At 47.9% G+C, this 24,286-nt stretch overlaps 1 protein-coding gene across 1 annotated transcript in view; it reads left to right on the top strand.

Moving 5' to 3' along the window:
* LOC128268264 (uncharacterized) overlaps nt 1-24,286 on the top strand; it is a 38,411-nt gene that overhangs the window by 7,847 nt on the left and 6,278 nt on the right. Inside the window, exons 2-5 of the mRNA XM_053005313.1 lie at nt 13,720-13,853; nt 18,623-18,909; nt 20,614-20,691; nt 20,958-21,146. Of these exons, the coding sequence (XP_052861273.1) occupies nt 13,720-13,853; nt 18,623-18,909; nt 20,614-20,691; nt 20,958-21,146 (688 nt within the window). The remainder of the gene's footprint in view (nt 1-13,719; nt 13,854-18,622; nt 18,910-20,613; nt 20,692-20,957; nt 21,147-24,286) is intronic.

The following is a 24,286-nucleotide window of genomic DNA, read 5'->3' as shown; positions in this document are numbered from 1 at the left end:
CAGACCAAGGGCCCTTGTCGGTGTGTGTTATTTTTTTGTGTTGTCGATTTTGGTCTCTCTTTCTCTCGCGCGCCCTCCGAGTCGAGCGGGGGGCTTAGGGGCAGTGGGCCATGACCGGCAAGCCGCCGCTCCGCCCTCAGTCAAGAGTATCGTAAGTCGCTGTCAGTCTGCAGTCGGTTTCGATAAGCTCAGCACTTTTTTCCCCCCAAGGCACATTAATGTGTTTGTGTGCGCCCTCGGCGATGTGTGTGTGTCTGTGCAAATTCGGGTATATTTATGTGCCCTTGCTTGTGCGGTTGTTGGTGTGTGTGTGCGGTAAGCTTCGCGTAAGGATATCGGAGGAGGCATTTCTTTTGCATTTTTTATGAATTTAAATTGACTTGTGAAGAAAAGTTGGGCCCAGCCGACCGACTGCCAGACTCCCTCTCGAGCGCTCCAGTGGCGCCCGCCTCGCTCTTAAACGAGCGAAAGAGACAGACACAGGGACAGAGACAGTAGAGAGAGAGAGAGGGGTCCCGAAAGCTTAGCTTTAATAATGCTGAGGTTATTATTTTGGGGGCAAGATAATTCCAAATTATGAAGCTGAAGGTTTGACTAAGACGTATACTGTGGGGTAATGGGGGAGAGGGGGAACCGTTTGGGGTGCATCCCCTCGGGGCCGGTGGCCACCCCTCCCCGTGGATTATTGGGTGCGACACGGGCCAGCAATCGGCCAGGGACCGCGCTGGGTGGCGAAAAATCAGTACCGGGCCGTTGCGTTGCGGATTAAAGCGCTGGCCGCTCGGTTCGGTTCGGCTTCACAGAAGATCCTTCGCTTTTTTATGCTGTCCGAGGTTATGCTGCTGGTGCGGGGGGTGGTATGTTTCTTCTTTGAGAATAATTAAATTGTATAGGCTTAATAAATATGGATCAATACCATCGAGATAGAGACAGGAGAGTCTGAAAGTGAACGAGCGAGAGACAGAGAGGAACTCGGAGCCTTGGTTCGGGGGGTGGCTCGTTTTTAAAATTAGGAATCCACCCGCAACCGGGGCTGGAGGCTGGAACCGGATTTATTAGATGAAAGATGGGGTCGAAAAATTATGGGCCGATAATCGCATTTGGTGCGCCACGCCACGATTGCGCCCCTTTATTTGCCAACCCCAAATTGGGGGAGGATCAATATTGGATTGCGGGTCCGCACGGGTCCATTTTAGTAATTTAGAGATTGATCCTGGTGCTCGAAAGCCCCTCCCCGGCATCGGATCCCGTCCCCAGATAGTAATGTTTGGGGCGCTTTTGCGTGGCGATCGCTGTTATGTTGCAACCTCAGCCGTAACGAGCAATATCAATTCAATTAGTTCCGATTCTGGAGCGGCCTGGGAGCGCGGTGGAGTACTTCTCCCGCCCTCGCTGCGTGCTGCTGACATCGCCATTTCCTTTCGCTGATGAAGTGAGCCACCAGGCGTCTCCATCGGTGGCACGTGTTCTGTGCGATTTTTTTTTACAATAATCGTCCCGCCCCGTGGCTCTGTGTGTTCTCACGTGCAATCCCACAGGGAATCGGTGGACCCAGCACACACACACACACACGGATACGTGCGGTGTTTGCACTTTTGTGAGTTTGCCAGAGCTGTGGAGGGTGGCAAAAGGCCAACCTTTCGTGGAATGCGCCCGTCTCGCTACGGTAACTCGTAAAGCGTTTCAACTTTATATGTCTCGCCGGGCGCGCAACTACCGAAGGCAGGTGGGGAACACCCAGGGGGAAAAACCCGGGCCAAGAACTGGGACACTTCTTTCCCCCAGTAGTTTGTGTTTGTTTGACAATCGAAATAAACAGCGCGAGCAGAACGGGTCGTTGCGCCAATGTATCGCCCACGTTGCCCACGAGTTCTTGGAAGCGGTACCTCGCAGGACACGCCGAACGGAAGCGTGAGCGGGAGAGTGGTGAGTAGTGAGAATAAATAGGAAGTCGAGAGTTAGGAGCCAACAAACTCCTGTTTGTCTTCGGGTTGCAGTACTGGGACTGTGTGTGTTTGTGTTTGTGCACCGTTCGCCGGAGAACGCGAACCGTTGCAGGAGTTTTCTAATTACTATAATGAAGACACCCGGTACCAGCAGAGCCACCCAGGTCCCCCCGCGCTCGACAAACAGATCGGAAAGGACGGACATGATGTATGCACTGCCGTGTCCTGCCCAGGACGAGGAAGGCTACCGATCCACGCCGTCGGACGCCCCGTCGGCCGTCGGTGCAAACAGAATTTTTCACAAATCAAATTAAATTTATTTTTGTGCCCCAAAGTTATGGTGCCAAGTTGTGTTTGGTTTATGCATGCCGCTCTCGGTTCTCGGGTGAGGTTGGGAACTTATTATTATGTCGGTTGTCGCTGTCGGTGCCACTTCGTTTCGGTTTTTGTTTAATTTAAATTAGAACGTTCGCACACACCTAGCGCCGGCACCGGCAAATTGTTTATCGGGCCCTTCGTTGCAAGGTGCACTCCATGCTTTGTTCCGACCTCTTTGTGTGTGTGTGTGCGAGAGAGAGAGAGAGAGAAAGCAAGGACACCTATTTGAGTCTGGATTGTGTTTGGATTGAATCTTTAAGGCTGGCTGAGCAATTTCGGAGTTAGTTTTTTGGGGCTCGCTGCGCAAATAGTTTATTGTTTGGGCAAAGGAGTTCTTCTCCTTTCAAGAAGTTGCCCATCGGTGTGTTGTTAGTAGAACCAATTCAAATTATAACCATTGTACCGTGAAGTGCACATCGTAGTTTCATGCTCGAGTTGGTTTGGGGTATGGCAATGGTATGTCAACCGTTGTTATAATAAATAATGTTTGTGCCGGCGTCAAAAGTTGAGTGCAGATGTCCCTTTTTTGAGATAAAATCGAGCTAAAGCCGTGTCTGCCGGGGTTGACAATAGATTAGAAATAACCAGCATAAACTAAATTTTTTTTTCCCTCTAATAATTTTAAACAAGATATAAAAATAACATTTTCCAGTAACGGAAATGTACTGACAGTGTAAAGTACCTTGAAGTGATTCTTAAGCTTACTAAGCTTTGCATCCCAACGCCATGGACCGGATCGACTTCTGATGATGCTTTTAAAATAATCAATAGTGCATGCCGAAAGTCATTTAATAAGGTTGTATTTAGAAGACTTCAGTGAGAGATAGAGCTCCATCAGGACCGACCTTTAAGGTTTTTACTTGCCAGGATCAATTAACTGAACGCTTTTTACGCTTTACATAAAACAAATCTCAGAATTATAGGATTGTTGCAGGATCTGTCAAAAATCCTGTTCAGCGCCTTATCACACAAATTTCTTCCTTTATTTTTTTTTTATTTTTTTGCTCATTCATTGCTGCGGACGTTTGCTAGTCATTCATTGCTGCGGACGGTCAAATGTTGGCCTTTAGTTCGAACAAAAGCTTCCAAATTTATGCAACGTTGTTCCAGGCGTATTGTGGAAACTCGAAATAAAAGAACAATCGACTGAGCAATTAGCCTCAGTTTAATGTTCCAGTTTCCTATAAAGGCAAACTCTCGATGTGGACTGTGAGTTTCCGGAGGTTAATCAATGAATTGACCTATACTTTAAAATTTTTTTTCAGCAAGAAAACAATAAGCCCCGGAAATGGCCAACAACACTTTTGATAAGGGTGGGGAAATGGCACTCAGAGCAGCCGTGATGGAATGGTCGTGAAATTGTATCAGAAGAATAAGGGCTTGACGGAGAGAGAGTGCCTCACTAAGAGCTGCTTTTCCGATAAGAGCCCTGAGCCCAGCTCAGGTGACGCAAGCATAACAAGGCACGTGTGTGTAACACGCAAACATAACTTCGAGTGGCAGTCGCGTCATGTTCGAGTGGGGCAAATAAAAAACACCACCAACAACGTACAGCCGTGCCGTGTAACCGCACGGTCACCACATGCTAGGAGAACGGGGTAGCTGACGAACCAGCATGAATGAATTATTCGCATTGCCACGGGGGTGGGTGGGGTGGGGTCGCCACGGATTGGGAAGGGCGCGAGCATAAAGCGCAAAACATAAAGCATGCCAATCGGCTCGCATCGGACCGGCATCGCTCTGCCGCACGCGTGCGTTGGGTTTTGAAAGAATAACACTTTTCCAATTGACTAAACACGTAAATATACAATATCCTTCTCGAGAGAGAGAGAGAGAGAGAGAGAGCGAGTATATCAACATAATGGATGAGGGAAAATCGCTTACGTGGCGTACGGATCGGCCGCGGTTTTCATCAGCACCATATTCGTCTCCGTCCAGCTGCGTCTCGTAAGCGTAAGAGGATCCGGGAGTCCGGAGTTCTCGCAGTCGGATCTGAGTCTGGTCTGAGGTGAAGCCGTGTGCTGTGTGCCAGTTTTCTGACTTCGCCAGCCTCGAAAGGCGGGAGTGATGCATGCGCGAAAGCGAAGTACGAAATGTTAAACACGTTGTTTATTTTCGTTTCATTCTTCTCGTGTTACATATCGTCTGCGTGATTGTATTGGCGTTTTTAAAGGATATTCCGAGGCAAAAATTGTATAAAAAGTTGCCCCTTGAAGTAATGTTCGGAAAAGCTCTTTAAAGCTTCATGAGGATTAGCTTCTTGAATGGTAGTGCCAATTGATGTAAAACTTGTTGAACTAATATTCGAGGGTCGTCCAAAATGACAAAAATGGCGGGGTAAGACGAAGGGAGGGAGGAAGGTAGAAAGCACCCTATTCATTTACCCTACCCTTATGTTTTTTTTTTCATTTTAAACCAAGTTAACATGTTGATCGATTTTGTCACAAGACTGATATCCAAATTCACTACCTTTCAATTACTAGATCTTCCATATTCAGGTTGATTTTGGAAACTTTGCAGACAACTCTCGAAGGAGATGAAAACCTATTTTGATAATTAAATATTATTCAAATTAAAACTGTACAGGACTCTTTCAGGAGTTGTTCAACCATGTAGCCAAGAAGCTAATGTTAGGGTTATGATTGTTGCTCCATCTCCCTGACAACTGATGTGTTATGTACTTTTTTCGGGCATCGTCGGACGCAAACTATCAAAGCTTTTGATGTTGCCCTTTTTCTTCTTCAATTAAATTAGATAATAAAACGTGAAAGAAGTTAATCGAAACTAGTTAGAAAACGCTTACGCCTCGCGATTGGTGACTCCCAACGTTGCCCCGGCTACACTGGATTAGAATGTTCGATTATTCCTTGGGCGCGCTCTACCAACGGGTCCGACGATGCAGCCACCCGTTCGGATCCGCCCACCGGGAGGCTACTTTGCTTCGGAAATGGTTGCCACTTTAAAGGTTCCGGTTCCACCAGCACCGACGGCCCTCCGGCCGGCCGTCCGGCACTTTATGCTGCAGTGAGCAAACACCAGCTTATGCTATCGGGCATCTTCATGCTAAGCTGTATGTGTGTGTGGCCGCCGGTCCGTGAAGGATAAATTTTACGGTACCACCCCCATCACTGACCGGCCGTTGCCGCCCTCGGCGCAACATAAAGGCAACATGCAAGCATACACAGCATTGCTACTGCTCCTGCATATCCGCTGGCTAGCTGGAAAGCGAAAGCATGTTATCGATGAATTCCGTCGTCGTCCCACCGGAAACTTCCCTGTCCGAGTCCGGGTGTGTGTGTGTGTGTGTCGGTGGCCATCCGGTGTCCTACCGGATGGCCGGGCCGGAGTCGGGGTAACATTATTCTCCGCGCCACCGTCACGGGCTAATGGCCGCCGGCCTCGGGACCTCGATTTATGGTGGAATTTTTTAATATTTGAAAACTAAAACTATTTTCACGACCGGCTGATTCCGTAAGTGGTTCCGTCGTGCCGTGGGAAGGTGTGGGAAGGTGGCTGGCTGGCTGGCTGGCTGGCTGGCCTGGGGTGATTTGTGGGGACGGTTTAGGGCAAGCAAGAAAACAAATCCGGCAGCAAAAAGGCGCATTCCTTCGGCGGCGCTGGAGTTGATAAATTGTGAGACGGCGGCCGAAGGGGGCGGCGGAGCCGGATTGGTCCGAATCGTTGGGCGGAAAGGACGCCCGATCGCTCGGCCGCCGCCGACGGTGGAAAAAGATGTAATGGATATTTTATTTCCCCCGATGTGTATGGGTTTGAATTTTAAACATTTTATCGGTCGACCACCGGCCACCATCCATCCGGCGCACGCCACCAAAAAGGTGGAAAACCACCCCTGGCCAAAGGGAAACCGGGCGCTCGGGTGTTGTTCGAAATCGGCAAAAGGTTGAAATATTGATGGCATACTCTCGGGCGGAATACAAATTCAATCGCTCCGAACTCGCGCTGGCCATCAGACCGCGCGGCAAAGCGCGCGAGAAACCGAAGGAAAATCTCTCCCAACCACCCACCGAAGGGCTTGTGGTCCTTTCCCTGTTGGGCGCCCGTCCGCTGTAGTCGCCGCAACTGGCCGCAAGATGTTTTATTTTCGTGTTTTGGAACAATTATTTTTATGCTGCCATTTGAAAGCTTGCCCCTTAGTGGGCCGCTTGGCGTTGGGCGCGAAATATGATTTCGGTTCCTCGAGGCCACCAAATCTTGGTTCAAAAAAAAAAAAAAAAGAGCTTCAACATGGTCACATCAGACAACAAAACAGAAAAAAAAATCACGAAGTGGCCTTCGCCGTTACAAACGCCGTATTTATATCGTCCTGGGCTCCAGCGGGAGCGATCGAACGAGTGAGAGAGCTTTATGGAGCTTTATGTAAATTGTTAACGTTTGATATTTATTTATGTTTTTCGGTTGGCAAATTGGATTTGGAACTTCTAGCGGTTTGGCATTATAGTTTGGCCGACGCCCTGCTCCGCCCTGCTCCGCCCTCGGATACAGCAAATAACTGTTTCGATCGGATCGGATTCGGTCTGTTTTCTTTTTTGCTATTGCTTCCCGTTATTACTTTTCGATCCTTCGAGACCCGGAAGCCGCGCTCGAAAAGGGTTGCGCGGGGCGGTTGATGTTGATTTGTATTTTACCGAGGGCAGAGCGGATCTGCTTACAGGCGCGCATTTTTGTGGAAATGGCAGTGCGCCGTGGCTTAATCGTTATTGGATCATAAATCTGTGCCTGGCACCGCCGAAGCCATCGATTTCTTTGCTCATTTTTTTCCCCGAGAGAGCCCATTTTCCCATCTCACCTGTGCCAGGATAGAGCGAGAAAATACAGGGAAAATAGCAGGTATGCAAATGGTTTTTATCATAACCATTACCCTCGGGCAGGAACCGCCGTGATGGGCCGTTTGTTAGAATTCATGGTGCCCGAGAAAATGGTGCGTGTGGCATGAAAATTGTGTGATCCGTTTCGAGTGGAACCATCATTCACCGAATTAGCACTTGAACGGGGGCTTTCGGCTAAGCTACCGAAAAACTAGCGGCCCCCGAGCCGGATGGTCCGTTGGAGAACAGGGCCCGGAGCGTCGCTGTCGTTAAAATAAATGCCCGGCCTCCCCCGATGAACCAACGTCGGTTTGCATTCCAGTGCTCATAACTACAATTTACTGTTTAAGCCCAAGCCGCGGGAAGTGTCTAGGGTCCGTCCGTTGAGTTTTATGACAAAACTCGGGTTCGGGTGACGGGTTGGATCGGTTTTAAATCGTTTGTTGATATTGCGAGTGGCCAAAATCATTCACAAGTAACAGGGGGCTATAGCGGACATAGAGGTACAGTTCAAAGCGTATTTCGGTGTATAATGGTATAATTATGGCTATCCCGCAGGAATGCGGTCATTTTAATTGGTTACATTTCGACGATCAATCAAAACTTTAGGATCGCGCCGAAACGGCCGAAGATTACAATGTTCATAAGGATAGAGCGTTGACCTGAAGGAATAACATGGCACTTCGCTGCACTAACCATTACATTAACACCACTTCACAAGTATAGTCAAAAGTCTCTGTAATCTTAACATAAAACACACATGCAATACGGCGGACCCTCAACATTCACATGGAGCACTGTATCAGGGAAGAAAAAACTCCTAAGTTCTGTTCATTTTCATAGTAAGAACTCTATGAAACGTGATACTGTAATCACTACACACCATACTTGAGTACCACATTCAACAACGGACCAACGTGAATGGATCAGACATACCAATGAATGGATAAAATGTAGCAATAATTCAAAACTCATTTAAAGAATTAAAGTACCACGGTGAAATTATCACGCTTTCTATGAATAGGTTTTGGGTTTAGTTAATAGGATACATAGGATACAAGATAGTGTTAAAGATCGCGGAACATAAACCGATTAGCAGAATTTATTGTTAACACTTTGCTGGATTAGAAACAGCAGAAGCGGTGGGTTTCGAAAATGAGCTTCAAGAGCCTCCCAATGCTATCGGATATCGTAATCGTAAAGCACCTTTGTGTAGAAATTTTATCCTCAAAATAATGAAAACCAAGAGGCTTGGAAAATAGTGACATTTCGTTTCGGAAAGTTACATTGAAAATACATAATAATATAATATAATAAAATGAAATGATTTGATTTATGAAATTACTTGACTCACATGATCTATTAAATTTACATATTGCAGGTTGGTACGCTGAAACTTTGAAATGGTACTCGGCTTATCATAATAAAGTTAAGGAATAATATTATTGAAGCCAATCACATCACGAGCCAACATTCTGGGGCTCGAGACTATTTTATCAGAAACGAACTCCACCGACAGAATGCGCCATTTTTAATGTGCAGATTTAGTATTCCAAAAAATTACCCTCATAGTATATCAACAGTTTTGGGAAACCAATCACGCGATGGGTCATTTCGGCATCGCTGCCGTCCATCATACCGGCGACGGCAGAAACGATTTATTTAAAAGTGTGTTCTCCGATTTTGCCCATTGACAGCTTCATATTTTTCCTGTTTTATTGTCTTCACGGTCGGCTCCGCGCCGCATTTAATTATGTTGAAAGGTATGCTCAGGGCTCAGCCGGCCGAAGCGGAGCGCCCACGCCGTACGTGGCATATGGTACGGTTTTTGATTTCTCAATTCCAGCTCAACGACCAATAAATCTTGCCGCTCTTACCACCGTGAGGTGGCCCCGGTCCGGATGGTGGTCCGGATGGTGAGCGATGCATGGGCAAATCATAAATAATTTGATCGGCATTTGGCGTTTGCGGAGATGATTGCACGCCGCCCGGCTTGACATCTCTAAGCTAGCCCGTGCCAGGGACCATATGGGTCTGACAGCTTCATCCATCTGCCAGAAAGCCCGAGAGCCGGCGGGACTCGTCAAAGTACGATTTGTTCCGAGGCCCTTCACACGGCCCGCTTTCTCTGTATTGCCCGAAAGGGTGTAACTTTCCAGAACAAAGCATAAAATTGATGACGATTTTCGGGTGGCATTTGTTGCCGTTCAAAAGCCTTTCCATTTTTGCGGTTGGCTCACGTGAAGGAGCAAAAAGTAACAATCATTTTACGGAATGTGTTTTTATTTTTTCACTTGTGGAAACCCTACCAAGAAGGGCTTCAATAGGCGGTGGAAATAGATAGTGTCCGCCATCGCCACCAGGACGTCGGTCTCTGCGGTGATCGGTATGATTGGGAAACGGGAAAAATGGGCGAAACAAATGGAACGAATCAAGTGGCAGAGGGAGCGAGAGAGAGAGTGAGCGAAAGCGGGTTGGATGGGACAAACAGCAACAAACTGGAAACAATTCTTCGGGACGTCCGGAAGCAGTGGTCTTCTCTAATCCGTCAAATAAAAAGTGGAGCAACAATGCTCCACGACGAGTGGCACAAACAAACACATGACGGTGGCATCGCTCGAGCGTGGCCAAGGGCTCAGATTGAATGTTGGGGCCACTCCGCGAAACAAAACTTCCGGATATTCCGCATATTCCGCATCCACGGATAAGACAATATTTGTAGAGCAACGGGGAAAGAGTTTTAAGGATTGCGGCCACGCGCAGAAAAGTCGACGTGGCACTTTCGGAAGCGACGGGACCGACCACAAGAAAACATCATCCCGCTCATCCCGGCCAGCATCAAAACGGGCTCGGTTGTCAATCGCCGTCGACGACGTGGGTGACTGATCGACACCTTCCGACACGAGCGAGTGACGGCGAGCGATGACGTGTCCCGAAAACGGGAAAAGAAGGTCCGCGAAAGAATAATATTTTCGCGTAGCAAATCGAAAGAGCGAAGGAATTATTCCGCGCGCCGTACAGCCTTTTTGCATATTGGCTTCGGGTGGACGTGTGGCGCATTCGAATGATGGCGCTCGTTTCACGGCAATCGGGTGGGTCCTTCGTGCGGTCGTGATGCGGTCACATCACCGCAGCAACGACCATATGACGCAGGGCGTCCGGGGTCCGAAGGCGCTGATTTTGCTGGCATTCTTCGAAACGAAACGTGTTTCGTTTGTGTCGTTTTATGTATTTTACTGTTTCGGATGAATCACTCCGTTCGCTCGTTTTTACTAGAATATTTTATTAAAAATTCCCCTCTTATTCAACTCATTTGTAATATAAATTCTTTTCTTTTAATATTGTTTTATTATTAATTGTTAGACATCGAGTTTTTTCTGGTTACTAATTTTATAGAAGTCTTTCTGTATTTCTAGATTTCAATAAACGTGTTCGCAGTTATTAGTCCCACTCACAGCCAAACCATGCAGTGCAGCGTCCTGGTGAGCCCGCCAGTGGCGATTAATCAGCCAATGCGTCAAGGCGCAGCATCCGCGGTGCCGGTAAGTTTCCGGTCTCCGCACTTCGGAAAACTCCAAAGAAGCGTGAAGTAATCATAAAAGTGGCGCAACTTTTGCTGGAACAGCGTCGGAACGAAAAAGGAACATTAAACCAAATTCGAATTATCCGCTGCAGTTGCGCCGGCGGAAAGCCCCGAATCGCAACGTGAAAATCACAACCTGAGAAAACTTCCTGGACCCCAAAAACCACTTCGAAGGTTTTAGAAGTTCCGCCCCTTTTTTTGGGGATTGCCGTTTTTAAAGAGAAAATGGCAAAAGCCAGCGCCTGCCGGTGGCATGACGAAGCAAACAGAGCATTCAAGTTCACTCCATTGCCCGGGACCGCAGTAGGAGTGTGTCACCCTGTACCGCACCCCATCTCCCGAGGTTCTGGTTGCGAAAACCCTGCAAGAAGTTGGCCGATTCTTGGCACACACGGTTAAGAAGGTAGACCAAAACTCCGGCAGAAATTGGATTGGACTTCCACCCCAACAGTTAGAAAGGATATTCCCGGGCGAGGTTAAAACTTGAGACCAGCGCCAGGTGAACCCGGGCCCGGCCAAAAAATTGGACGGAAAATCACTAAAGGAAAAAGTTGTTTGATCCTGCGAACGCGTGAGAGCCGCGGGCCCCAGGTGCGTGACACCTTTTTTGATTGCGCGAGTCGCGGGAATGATGCTGCACCTTGCCTATGCGAACGTTTCCATCAACCCCGGTGGAACTGGTGAAGACCGAAAGCCCTGGCTTCTGAAGCTCCGGAATATTGAATTTATTAAATTAACGCGAAAACGAACGTTGGCCTTACGCAAGTTGTGCGCGGTACTTCTTCACTTTTGAACTTCCGCCCCGGGCTCCCAGAGAGCGGTTGCCGGGTACCGCCGGGATGTTGCTGCAGATTCTTTTGTTTTAATGCACCGCTTGCCAGCCCAGGCATTCGCATTCGGCTCACGTCGTGCTTGGTCGTCGGTGGCCACTTTCCGGTCGGTTACGGGTGATTGTGTTCGTTTTTAAGCGATTGAAAATTTTTGAAAACTTTACACCCTGTAGGCCCGGGCACAGTGTCCCGGAGTCCGGGAGTGCGAGAAAGGAGGAGAGAGGGGGGGGGGGGAAACATTAACCACCTTCGCACCGGAAGCACGTAACTTTGGCACGATCGCCGGGCAGTTACTTCACCGAAGGTGAAGGCTCACAGCAGCTTTGCCAGGACCAGGATCCAGGTTTGCCAGGTGTTCTACTGGCCGAGTTGGAGGATGGGGGTGGCTCTGGTTTGTGGGTTCCGGTTCCACCGATTTGATGCTGAAGTTGGCCCGAATGCTGAATTGCATGTAGGGCTTTCGTTCTTTTCTCTGGCGTTTTTTTCTGGGGCCCTTCGAGATCTCACCGAACGGAATGCAAATCAATGTAACGTGCGGTTGGTTTTTTGGTGGCTTACAGTGGGTCGAGTGGGCCGACGACCACCCTGGCAACCGCCTGGCGTGGTGGTACCACCAGAAGGTACCGCTGTGACTAAATTAAATTTTCAGTTCACCTCCCGAAGTGGTAATATTTTACCACTTTACCGATGCGCTCCACGTTTAAGTATTCCACGTCGCCGCGGGTGGGTGCTCGTGTCCTTTTGTGGCCATTTTGTAGCAACCATTCGTTTCTTCTTCACACCGTGTATGGGGTGTGGTGTGAAGATGATTCTTTTTCTCCAAACGGTGGGTTTTGGTATGCAAAACATTTTCGAGTCAAACTTTTCGGGCTTCATTTGAGGAGTACCGGAGATGTACCGGTGATGCCAACATTGTGTGGCACTTTCAGTCCGGACGACAGACACACGGCGTGTTGGTGAACTTTATGCGAGACCGGGCCCTTTTAGTTGTTTAAATCTCGCGTCTGGAACGCGTATGTTGTCTCAACCACACACAGGTAGTCGTGGGTTCTAGTCTCGCGGCCGTCACTTCAACACTTCATGAAGTCTAGCAAAGATGACAATCGATGATAATCATCGTAATTTGTTCGTTGGTGTTGTCGCGAATAAACTGTTTTTATTTTGGGCTCTACCCATAAACTTGTACAAATTTACTCCTGTAAGAATTTTTACTAGTTACGGCTTTGCCGTTCTGATTCGTACTGGTCCCTGCGCTCGATCCGTGTGGTTTGTCATCCGTACTCCACACCTGGACCGAGCGTCCTCTTGGTTGGCGGCAGCGCCCTCTTGCGCCGCTCGCTGGCGTCACTTATCAGTGACAGGTGTGTTTTGCAAATGAAGGCCCGATCTTAGTCGCATATCGCGTCGGCTTTTCTGTTGTCCCGGGTGGTTGACGTGATCCGTGATTTAGGTGTCACCTTGGCCGCGAAACTGAAACGAATTGTGTGCTATGATATGACGACATTATTAAGCGTGTCTGCCGAATGTGAAGGGAAAGCCATGTTTTGTTCCGTGTTCCGTCCGATCCTTAAGTACGTTTGTGATAAATAATTAAATAAAGAAATAAATTTCTAGCCGCCACTAGGAACTCCAGGAGAATTATATTTATTTGGGAAAAGCGGGCTCACTATTATCTTGCCACTAATTGAGGTTTCATGACAGGCCAGGAAGAAGGTCTCTTATTATGCTCTGTTATACCCCGGTCTAGTTGAACTAAGGCATAAAAGTCTAAATTTAAATCTATAAGATCCCACGATTACTATGTTTGGTACGCAGTTATATCTGCTAAGCCAAGGCGTAAGACTCCAGTTTAAAACCCGCCATTGCACCAATATGGCTCAATTATCGACACTAAACTTGATCCTTACGGCGAGGCGGCTCAAATGATCCTAATTTTGTCGCAGGTTCCATAATTTCATCCCATTTCCCAACTGCAACTTCTCCACTGAGCTGTGCCCCAAAAGCTCCGTTCGTCGCCAAAAAACATTCCGTCTTTGTTAGTACTCCAAGTACCATTAAGATTCGTCCGGGGGCTGCTGACGATGCCGATGAAATGGTAATAACAACCCGGCAAATAAATCTCACTCTCTCTCTCTATCTCTCTGTTTCTCACTCAGTCTGCAACCGAACGCTGCACGGTGAGGCTGGCCGGACGTACGAGCTCCAGATACACAACTCCCGCGACGCGTATCCATTCACGTGTCACCTCAACTTCAGCGCCTCCGGAGGACAGTACGGGGACATCGTGCAGGTGAGTGTTGTCGATACGCGCGCGGCGCTTTCGATCGCTGGGGCCGCAACCATTAAGGCCGTGGCCGTGTGGCACCTTGGCATCGTCTTCATAAATTTAATTTCCAGCAAAACACCCCTAATGGTGATCAAAATGGCAGTGCGCCCCCATTTTTTCCCGTTCTCTCTCTCTCTCTCACTCTGTTGCTTACAACTCGCTAATGGATGGTCATAAATTTGATTCATTTTTCTTCGTCCTCCGAGTCGTTTTTGATGCCCGCCCGCGGCTGGGGCAGGAATCATCACCGGCGATATCTTATCGCCGGCGGTCGCTCCGGCATCATGTCGTCCTGTGTCGGACCCGAAAATGTGTGACGCCTGGCGGTGGTTTGTCCTGGCGAAAGTGCTGGTGCTGGTGGCGATGGTACCCCGAAGGGGGGGCGTGGGAAAATAGCAGACCCACCCCGGTTTGCTTCCGGCGTTTCCGGAGCGATGGCGTAAAATCAATAACCAAACGTGAAAGTGAAAAATGTGGTCCCGCACCGCGCACCGAGGTACCGGTCGGTCCGTTGGCCGGCAGGTCGGTTGGCCGACGCAACAGAGAGAGAGAGAGAGAGTGAGTGAATTTTCATGTTCATCTCTAATTGATAAATAGGGAAACGACGCATCGCCCGCAGCGGAACGGACTGGCCCATGTCACTTTGGTCCCGCAGTTCATGAAGATGTACGAGATGCCGGTCAATCAATATTAACGATGCATAGGGCAGCAAAAAGAAAAAAACGGAGCGCAAAGAAAGGACGAAAGCGCGGGACCGTTGCCATTTTACCAGCCAGAAAAATCCGGAAAGTAATGAAGAAATGAGACGTTGACCGAAAAGCAAAGCCCGATTGATCATTTTCAGTGTCCGCCAGCACTTCTTGACCGGACTTGGGCTGCGAACCTTGGGAAAACACCGTTTCATCCATTTCATTATGCTACACCTACGGGCGCACACACACACGCACACAATTAGTGTGTCAAGAAAGCTGCTTTACGTGTAGCGTGTCAGTCATGGTTAGCCTTCAAAAGGTTGAAGTCGCCACTCGCCAGCCAGCAGAGGTCAACCTTCGTCGAATGTGGTGCCGAAATTAGTATCGAGGTTACAGGTCCAGGTACCACGGAAGGACACGGAAAAGTCCTACACACCAGCGCCGGAACCACCGCGAACGTGGGCATTGATTTGGGGATAGCTGTAAATTAGATAAACAAAAGCCAGCGCTTTTCGCACGGCCCGTCGGTTTATTTACATTTAATTCAATTTAGTCGCCATTCTGTTGACTCGCGCGCGCTTTCCCGGGAGACTTTCCACCGAGCGTGCTAATGGATCGCGGGCCGGTGCCTCGGAAGGCTTCGGTTCTCGCTCGCCTTCCGTCACTGGAAAGGCCATCGGAAACACATTTGCACCCCACTTGGAGTTTGTGGCCAATCTTAAGCGTTTTCCGATGACGAAGGGCGATTGTTTATGCTGCCGAGCATCGCAACACGAAACTTTTGCCCGCCTGGCGATGGGTCGTCAATGACTCGTTGATGTGGAAATTGCGGAGGCTCACGTCTAAATGCCACCGCGGGGTCCCGATTGCTACATGGCTGAGTGCGGTTGAGTTTTTCGCCAAGTTTAGCCTAAACCGGTATTAAAACGTTGCAGAGTTTTCTGTGTCGGTTGTCGTATGAAAGTGTGAGGCACACCCGTTTTCGAACCATGTAGCACCGGCAGCCGCCAGCGATGGTTGGCTGGGTCTGGCCGCAATGGAACCGGGAAAACGTGGAAACCTGGAGCCAGCCATAACGCTAATATCTTGTCGTCCAGGCCGTGTGTTTGTGTGGGGGGTAACATTTAACGTTCTGCGCAAACTGCCGACGGACACGATCGAGACGCTGGTTGTTGTTGGCGATGATGTTCGATAAAAACCGCCACACCGCCATGGCCATGTTCGAGTGTTGTTTGAATTCTCGTTCGCGTTTTGCCCCCGAAAGAGGTGTGCTTTCGTTTACATTAAGATTAATAATAAAGCTGAAAGTGGCCACCAAAACGGCGACGACGGCGGCGGTGATGGCGGGCATGCGGGCTGGAAGTGATGAAGTATTATTTGAAATAATTAATGCCGTGCTGGGCTGCAAAGAGGTTTAGTGTTTTTGATTTTACTTCCCGCCCGTTGTTGTGCTAATGGATTTTTTCTGATTACTTTCCGAACTCGGCGGAGAGACTCTCTCGATGGGCTCCAAGCGGCTGGGCGGGGAGATAGGGCCGGGGCAAATTGTGGTCGTTGTTATGCAAAAGCTTAAAAGTACCATCTATTGGCAAGTTTAGCGTCTTCGGCAACACACTGTTTCGAATTACTAATTGTTTTACAACTTAAGATCAATGGTCGCGGCAGAAGCATGTGTTATGTTAATGTTTTATCTTCTCCAAATAATAATTAGTTGGCATTAGAATAAAAGAATAAGCAGTTTAAAAATAATGTTTTCATAGATCATTATGGATACATTTTATAATTTTGTTTTCTGCTGATAAATTTTTAACCATTAATTTGATTTTATTTTACTCAATGATTGTGTTCCGGCAGTTTTGTATGTCCCTATTGCGATGCCGAAATTAAGGTTGGTTCATTTCTTTCACTTAACTCTTAGACAGTCACCGGGTTTGTGGTGCATGTTACCAACATTCGTTCCATTTGATGCACCAGCAAAAGGATTATCGTATTTGAAGCGTTTTCTTCGCAGTCGCAAGAGAAAGCGAGCTGTGTTCCGAAACGTATTTCTGGCGCATTAGCCACGGCGCGGAGTGGCTGACCCGGTTCGCGCACCAAGTAGTTCAGGTTTTCCCGCTTTCAACAGCCCCGAGAATGGAGTGGAGCGGAGCAATGGAAAAACGAAACAACGAACCATAGCCATACAACGGGCGCGGGCAACGCAACAGCGCACAAGATCCGGTTAAGAATTTGTGGCGCCAAGATTTGTGAGATGATTTGTATCCGGCGGATCCCGGCTTTCAAACCGGCTCCCATTCCCGGGGGCCGGGGAGCGCAACAGTCGTTCGGGAAAAGATCGCACCGAGCACACGGGCCACAGGAAGGGAAAGAACGGAACCTAACCAAACCAAACAAAAAAGAAAAAAAATCAACGGAAACGAAACGAAAGAATGAGCATTACATGTTGATAGCCTTATTCCCGTGCCCCAAGGCCCCATGGCTCCAAGGCCCGAAAGGAGGACTCCGACCACGAGCCGCACCCGTGAAACGCTTCTAAGCTTAACGAACGCGCGCGGGCGAAAAGCTTAAGTGCTGTAATGTGAAAGTTTTTTAATCACGGCTACCACGGCGCGGCTTCGGCGCCGACGGTGCCGCTGAATGTCCCATTGACAGGATTAGTCGCGGAAGCATTAAGGACTCGCTCTCTCGCCCGGGCGTACGGCGATTGAGTGAACAGATTGCCGGAAATGAAAATGGGCAAAAAGTGCGCTGGGACTCCAAAGTAGCCAAACGCAACGACGGCGTAGAAGACGATGAAAAAAACAACGATGTGGACGATTTGTTTGATGCCTGAAATACGTTTTCCTTTCTTTAATGGAGCGTTGGGTAGCTTTTTTTCGCCCGGCTCGGCTTCTGTTTGCTTTGGTCTTCGGAAAATGAGTACATTCCGGTGCAAAGCAGGGCAAAGCAACTCACTAAAAAAAAAAAAATAAATAAAGATGAGTGAGCATGCGGAAAATTAGTAAGTGATGTAAAATTTAAAGCAAATAGGAAACTACGAGCGCCCTCCGGGGGCGCCAGCAGGTGGCCCCGGGCCATACCAGAACGAAGGCGGGCGATGGGCGAAACTTTCTCATTTGAAAGCCCACCTTCCGACGGAAGCGGGCATGTCCCTAATCTTATTGATACAGATTTATTACCCTTCGGCGTGGGAGAACAAGAATCTGCTAAAAGCCTGGCGCCGGGCCATACACGACGAAGGGCTATCTTCTTTCGTCTCTAAGATCGCACCACTTTTTCCCCTTCTTCTTGCGGGTTGAGTGCGCACTTGCGTTATCCGTTTGTCGTTATTTAGTCCTTTCCACTTTCGAGAGGGCCAAACTTTTCGGCCGCCCGAAGAAACTTAATCACTGTTGGGAAGTTTTAAATAAAGTCTTCTTTCTTCGCTGGACCTCGCGTGTCCTGTTTGATGAATGGTTGCCAGAAAGAGAGAATGAAAGAGAGACAGGGAAAGATATTTAAGAGTGTTTCGGTCAGTCTGACGAGTGCTCCAGGCGGTGTCCGACAATTTGGTTATCTTATTGCCACGTGGATCAATATGTCCAAAAGATGTCGCTGCTTCAGAAAGATTCACTTGATATTGCTTATTACTCACGATTTACTATAAAAGTCGATAGAAGTCAGCAACGTGTTCCTCACTCAGATAATATTCATTAGCTTGATAAAAGAAATAAAACATTCCCGTAGGCATTTCTGCAAAGCGGAATGGAACCGTTTGGAAGCCATGTTTGCTAAATGATCCTGTGGGGTTCTTGAACAATATAGCAATCACCTAATGCAATTCAATAGTCGCCAGCAATTTGTGATGGAAAATAATAGTTGAACTTAACCGAAACTACCGCATGCCGAATCAAAGCAGATCTGGCTCGTGGAGTCGGCGTCAAGATTAGAATGGACCGCGGCACATAATAAAACGCTTTGCAAGTTATCAGCATTGTTGATTAATGGAAAGTAACACGACAGCTCCGTACTGATTTTTCCAATCGCTCCCAATCGTTTCAGCTCAACCTGGCCAAGTTCAGCGTCGGCAAGTTTGTGGAAAATCTGCACGACCTGAAGCAGCACGGCGAGTGCGTGGAGGGCTTCATGACGATCAGCGAGCAAGGGCTACCGAATCTGGACGGCCGGTGGTGTGGAACTGCATCCGGCTACACCATCTACTACAGCGAGACGAAGTCGGTCAACGTGACGCTGCGGTTGGACCAGCCGCCCCAGACGAGCAGCGCTACGAACGGGTTCGAGTTCCGGTTGATCTACAAATTTCTGCGCCACAGCGATGCGAAGCTAAGGTACGAAGCAGTTCCCTTTTCGGTTGATTGTTTCAGGACCCCCACATTACACAATCCATCAAATAGACAGTGAGTACATGTTGATCCAGGTATCCTAGGATTCGAGGTTCGAGTTATAAGTTCGTAAGACGCCAGAGGGATAGCCTATACTTTAAAAACCACGTTTGAAAACGTGTTCACGTTGTGACTTCAACAAAACTTATTACAAAAAACCCTAAAACCCTCCCAAATAACGCTACAAAAGCCAAAGAAATTTATTTGGGATAGTTCGGAACATCCTGTGTAGTCCATCTTCCATTAGCAGGTCCAAATTGGCATCGAAGACTAGACAGACCTTTTAAAAGAAATTTGAAATTTTCTAAAAGCCATATAATGTTACTAACTTGCTCATAAAATACAGAAAGGTCATAGCAAATAATCGTCTTATGTTGTTGATAGTTTTTATTTTATTGTTTTATCGAATTAAATTGTTTTGCCTATCGATCTTTACAATATGCTACATTTTGGGAGGCTTCCTATATTTTGTTGAAGCAAAAGAAATGTACATTTTTGTCATTCTGTAAAATCATTCATTTCGAGTCATATCAACCGTTTGGCCTGAATACTCCCAGTAGTGGCCAATGGGCCAGCGGACTGTTTTGCTCATTTGGCTGCACATTAAAATGACAAATTACGTTTCCCTTATTCCGCGTTTCGGTCCGTAAGCTCAGCATTACCGTGAAAATTACTTGGACCTCCCGCCAGCAGTATTGGCGTGTCCCGTTGGCGCTTGGCGGCTCGATGCCACCAGCTGCCATGCATCTACCGAAACATTGCGAACGAACATGCACATACATTCCAGCTCCGTTCGTTGCTCCGTTTGTTTCTTTTGTTGTATGCTTTCATTTTAATGTCGATCCAAACTTTCACCCATCGCGAAGGCACCGATTCCGGACGGACAAAAACAAATATCGAACGCGCCAACACCCACCCGCCGCGCACCCACCCGCCGCGGGTGCGTAGATGTGTGCTGGATGTGAAAATTGAAAATTCCATTAAGTAATAAACTATAAAAGCTGCTTTTTACGATGCTTCCATCGCGTGTGAACCGCCAACCCAACCCAACAACACCAGGATGGCATGCAACAAACAATATTAAGAAGCAAATGGGGAGAAAACAATAAAAAAAGTGCAAACACGGCACTCGGGCGATCCGGCGCAGGCCACAGTAAGCAGCAAAAACGGGCTTCGTCGAAGCCAATGAAGCCAGCATTAAATCTAGGTTATTGCATTTTACACACATTTGTCCTCTCGGGGCCACCTGCCGAGCCCCCTCAAACACACACGCACACCAAGTCGGAGGCACATGAGGCTCAGCGAAGGGATTCCGGGGTATGCGAAAAGGCGTCGGAATGAAAATATCGGAAAACCGCTTTGCAGCAGCTGAGATGGCTTGAGCTGGGAACAAAATGGTGGCTTCGAGCGACTTTGGGCGCGGATGGCGCTCGACGAGGGGTTTCCTATTACCTGGGAAAATCCGACACCATCCGGGAGCGCCCGGGAGTCAATATCGAAACGTAAAGCTTCTATTTATTGTCCGTGAATAATATGTTGAGTTAATCCTACACTTTTTCTTATCACCATTCCAACCGGGCCGGGCCTTTGGCATGAGATGAGAGTGTGTGTGTGACCTGTCTTTTCCTCTTCGTTTCCTTCCACTTCTAGAAACGACAAACGGATATGGAACGGAGAGCTGATGGCCGGCAGCTACTGCAATCGAAATTTTAATGACTGCGACAAACGGTAAGTTCCGGTTGGATTGGGACCGTTTTTTGGAAACGGACCTACGGTTCAAAACGGGCCCCATCGAACCACTGTGGCCCTCTAATCCTGCGAAAGTTTGAAGGACGCACCGGGGAGCACATCCCGAGCACAGGTTGTCGTGGATTATAAATTAGGCAATCTGCAGCGCGCGCACCTTTCGCAGGACCGGAATTGAACCGAACCGAACCTAAGCCTCCGGCGTGTGGCCTCTGATGCGATGCGATTTTTCTCACTTTTACTTACAGGACCTGCCGAATACGGTCACCGAACTATCCCGGCATTTATCCGCGCAATTTAACATGTAAATATTATATCAATCACCGGGTACCACCGAGCGGTCTGCACGCCATGATCGTCCTCCGGCAGCCGGACGGCCATAAATTAAACATGAAGGAACAGCCGACCCACCACGAGGTGAACAACAGGATTTTAAGGTAATGCATTATTGATACGGCACCGGTGTGCGAGGTCGGTCTTCTCCAGCCCAGGTCCAAGGTATGGGATGTCCGGCTAAGGACAAACGATGGCGGCCCGGCCGCGGATGGGCCTTTTTCGCTGTGCGCTGAGAATCGTCCTCGTGGCGGTCTCGAATTGGAAGCTTAGAAAAATTAATGGTCACCTCCCCGGAGGCCGTCAGGATTCAGGGGACCGTGTGGTGTCTCTACGCACCACGGTGTGGTAGCACACACACACACACGCGAATTTATCGGGACGTTCCGATCCGATGTTGTTTGGCCGGCGGCCTGCATGTTTAACGGGGCCTGGCTGGTCGCTGATGAATGAGAGCTTTTAGCGCTCGTACACGTTGCGCCGGACGCTGCCCGTGGGATGAAATAACACATCGTTCAATAAGTCCCGAGACTAGCGTAGAAATGGCGCTAATAATGCCATTTATATACCGACGTTCGGAAGTACCAACCTTCAGATGAGGTGTGTCAAAATTTGGTGTAATTCGAAGCATAACCAAGAAAGCTACAGTGGTTAAAGTGACGCTACTTTTGCAATCCTGAAAAAATGGACCAAAACGAGTTTCGTGTGTTGATAAAACATTGTTTTCTAATGGGAAAAAAACACTGTTGAAGCTCAGCAATGACTTGAAAAACGTTATCCGGACTCTACTCCGTCGAAACCAACCATTTTTCGAAGGTATGCTGACTTCTATGCTGTCGTGCTGATACAAATGATGCGGAACGTTCGGGTCGGAAAAATGAGGCAGTAATTCCCGAAAACATCAAGCAAGTATTGAAAATCGTGATGGGAGACCGCAAAATGAAAGTGCACAAGATAGCTGAGATGGTGAACTTATCAACTGCTAGTGCATTTACTATTTTGCACCAAAATTGGCAATGAAAAAGGTTTTGTTCAAATGGGTGCCGCGTTTGCGCACATTGGAACAAAAGCCACCATGGCACAATTCAATCAAAACGATGACCAAATTCAACAAATTAGGCTTCCAACTGCTTCCTCATCCTCCGTACTCGCCGGATCTGGCCCCCAGCGACTACTGGCTCTTTACGGATCTCAAAAAGATGCTCCAGGGAAAAAGATTTGGTTCGAATGAGGAGGTGATCCCTGCTACTGAGGCTCATTTTGAGTCAAAAAACAAATCGTGGTACAAACATGGAATTGAAAAAATAGAGAAGTGTGGAATGGTTGTATTACACTTTAAGAAGATTATGTTGATGACTAATAAAGAATTTTGCCGATAAAATGTAGTTTTCATAGTTAGTCTCAGGACTTATTGAACGATGTGTTATGTACCGCGGGCGAGAGGCTGCCACTGCAGAGAATTGTTTGACCAGCGACCAGACAAAAAAAATGCGTACATGCACAACAGGACACGCAATTCGGGCCCTTGCCGCAGCTCGATCGAGGTTCGGCAGGATTTTCGCCAACCAACAGATGTTTTGCGTGCGCGGACGCGCGCGCGCTCGCGCATATGTTTATAATTTGATAGCCAATCGAACGTTTCGAGGGTCTTCTACTTGCAAGCGGCTCATTTGTATTTCTAGCCAAGGCAAGTATGTTTAGTTTGAAGCACATTTGGCACTGCGTGACCGAGTTTAGCAATGAAACGAAGAGAATTTTAACAAATGAGGGTTCAGGAATAAACTAAATGTTTTGTGCTTTAATAACAGCTGTTATTAATTGTAATGGGCACAAAATCTATTTGCTAAGCTTTGTAAATATTGAAAGAATAGCTAAACATCGATACGTTTAAGTTGTAAAAATGTAAGCAATAAGCTAAGACAAGCAAAGCGGTTTGGTAGTTAAGGTGCCAAACATGAAAAAAATAACATTTTGTGAAGATAATTTGAGTCCTGAAATTTTGCAGCATTGGCATTCACTGGTACTACTATCCAGCTGTTCGACCAATTAATAATTATATATTTGATCGTAGCACCATTTGGGCGCATCGGATCTTAACAGAGCGGCGATGCTGATTGTAACATACTTTTTCACTTCAATTGCATCGATAAAGCCAGTTGAAGTATGTCCCGTACGGAATAAAAAGTACCTCAGTAATGTCTAACGAAAAGTAGCATTCGATTGAACCCTAATGTCAGATGTTGAGGTTTACCATATATTCGTGCTGCTCCTGAGTTCTAGGAAAACAAAAACAAAAGTTCCAGACCACATCAGGAGCTGAAAGGAGCTCGAAACTTGGGGTTCTTGCGGTTGTCTCTACCGAGCGCATACTTCCCACCGTCGGAGTCGGGAAGCTCCTTCGTGAGCTTGCCCGTAATACTGCCCGCTTTTACTTTCTTCTAGGTTTCCCATCGCATCAAGTAAAGTAAGATTAATTACCTGGTCAAAGGCCATAACCGAGGCAAGCAAGAAATGGGGGCCAAAAAGTTCGCTTCTGCACCCGTCACGGGGAGGATTTGCGCAAATACGCCGTAATACATCTGTCCCGGGTGTTTAATTTCATGTTTGTGACAAACCGCAAATGAAACGATGTAATTTTTTGCATGATTTGTTTTTTCTCTTCGCTGTCCGGGGTCGGGTTTGTTTGCGTGCCTTGCATGGGCCACCTCCCCGGTACCATCATCCACCGCCGGAACGGATCGCGTCGCGGAAGCTTTCGCGTCACGCTGATGGATCGCTTTGATTATGTTAACTGGTTGATAAACACCGGCGCACAACCCGCAGTAATAACCTGGTTCATCTGTCCGCGAACATGAAGCGGGTCGAAAGGATAATCGCCACAGCGCGCCACGTAATGCAAACCGACGGCATCACGGGCCCGACAGGACGCTGGATTGATCGGTGATGCATTGGTTGCAGCGGCGAAAGCTCATGATGGATCCGAGCCAATAAAAAGCCAACGTCCCTCGGGAGGTGTTTTATCGGAACGGTGGAACCGCAAATGAATTACGGCCTTTTTTTATTTGACGGCGTGAAAACTGCCAGCTCATTTATGACGGCTCGGCTCAGCCGGCAGACTGTGGTGGAATGCGATTTATAATGTGCGATTTTTAGCCAGCAAGTTGTATGCGATTGTCACAAGTCAAAAAACAAGAGCAATGATGGTCATTTGTTACATATTAACAGAGATCGAATTTTCTTACGA

The sequence above is a fragment of the Anopheles cruzii genome, chromosome 2 (genome assembly GCF_943734635.1).
Source record: "Anopheles cruzii chromosome 2, idAnoCruzAS_RS32_06, whole genome shotgun sequence".
Lineage (NCBI taxonomy): Eukaryota > Metazoa > Arthropoda > Insecta > Diptera > Culicidae > Anopheles > Anopheles cruzii.
Note: the sequence above shows the minus strand (reverse complement) of the source record. Positions and strands in the feature narration are given on the sequence as shown.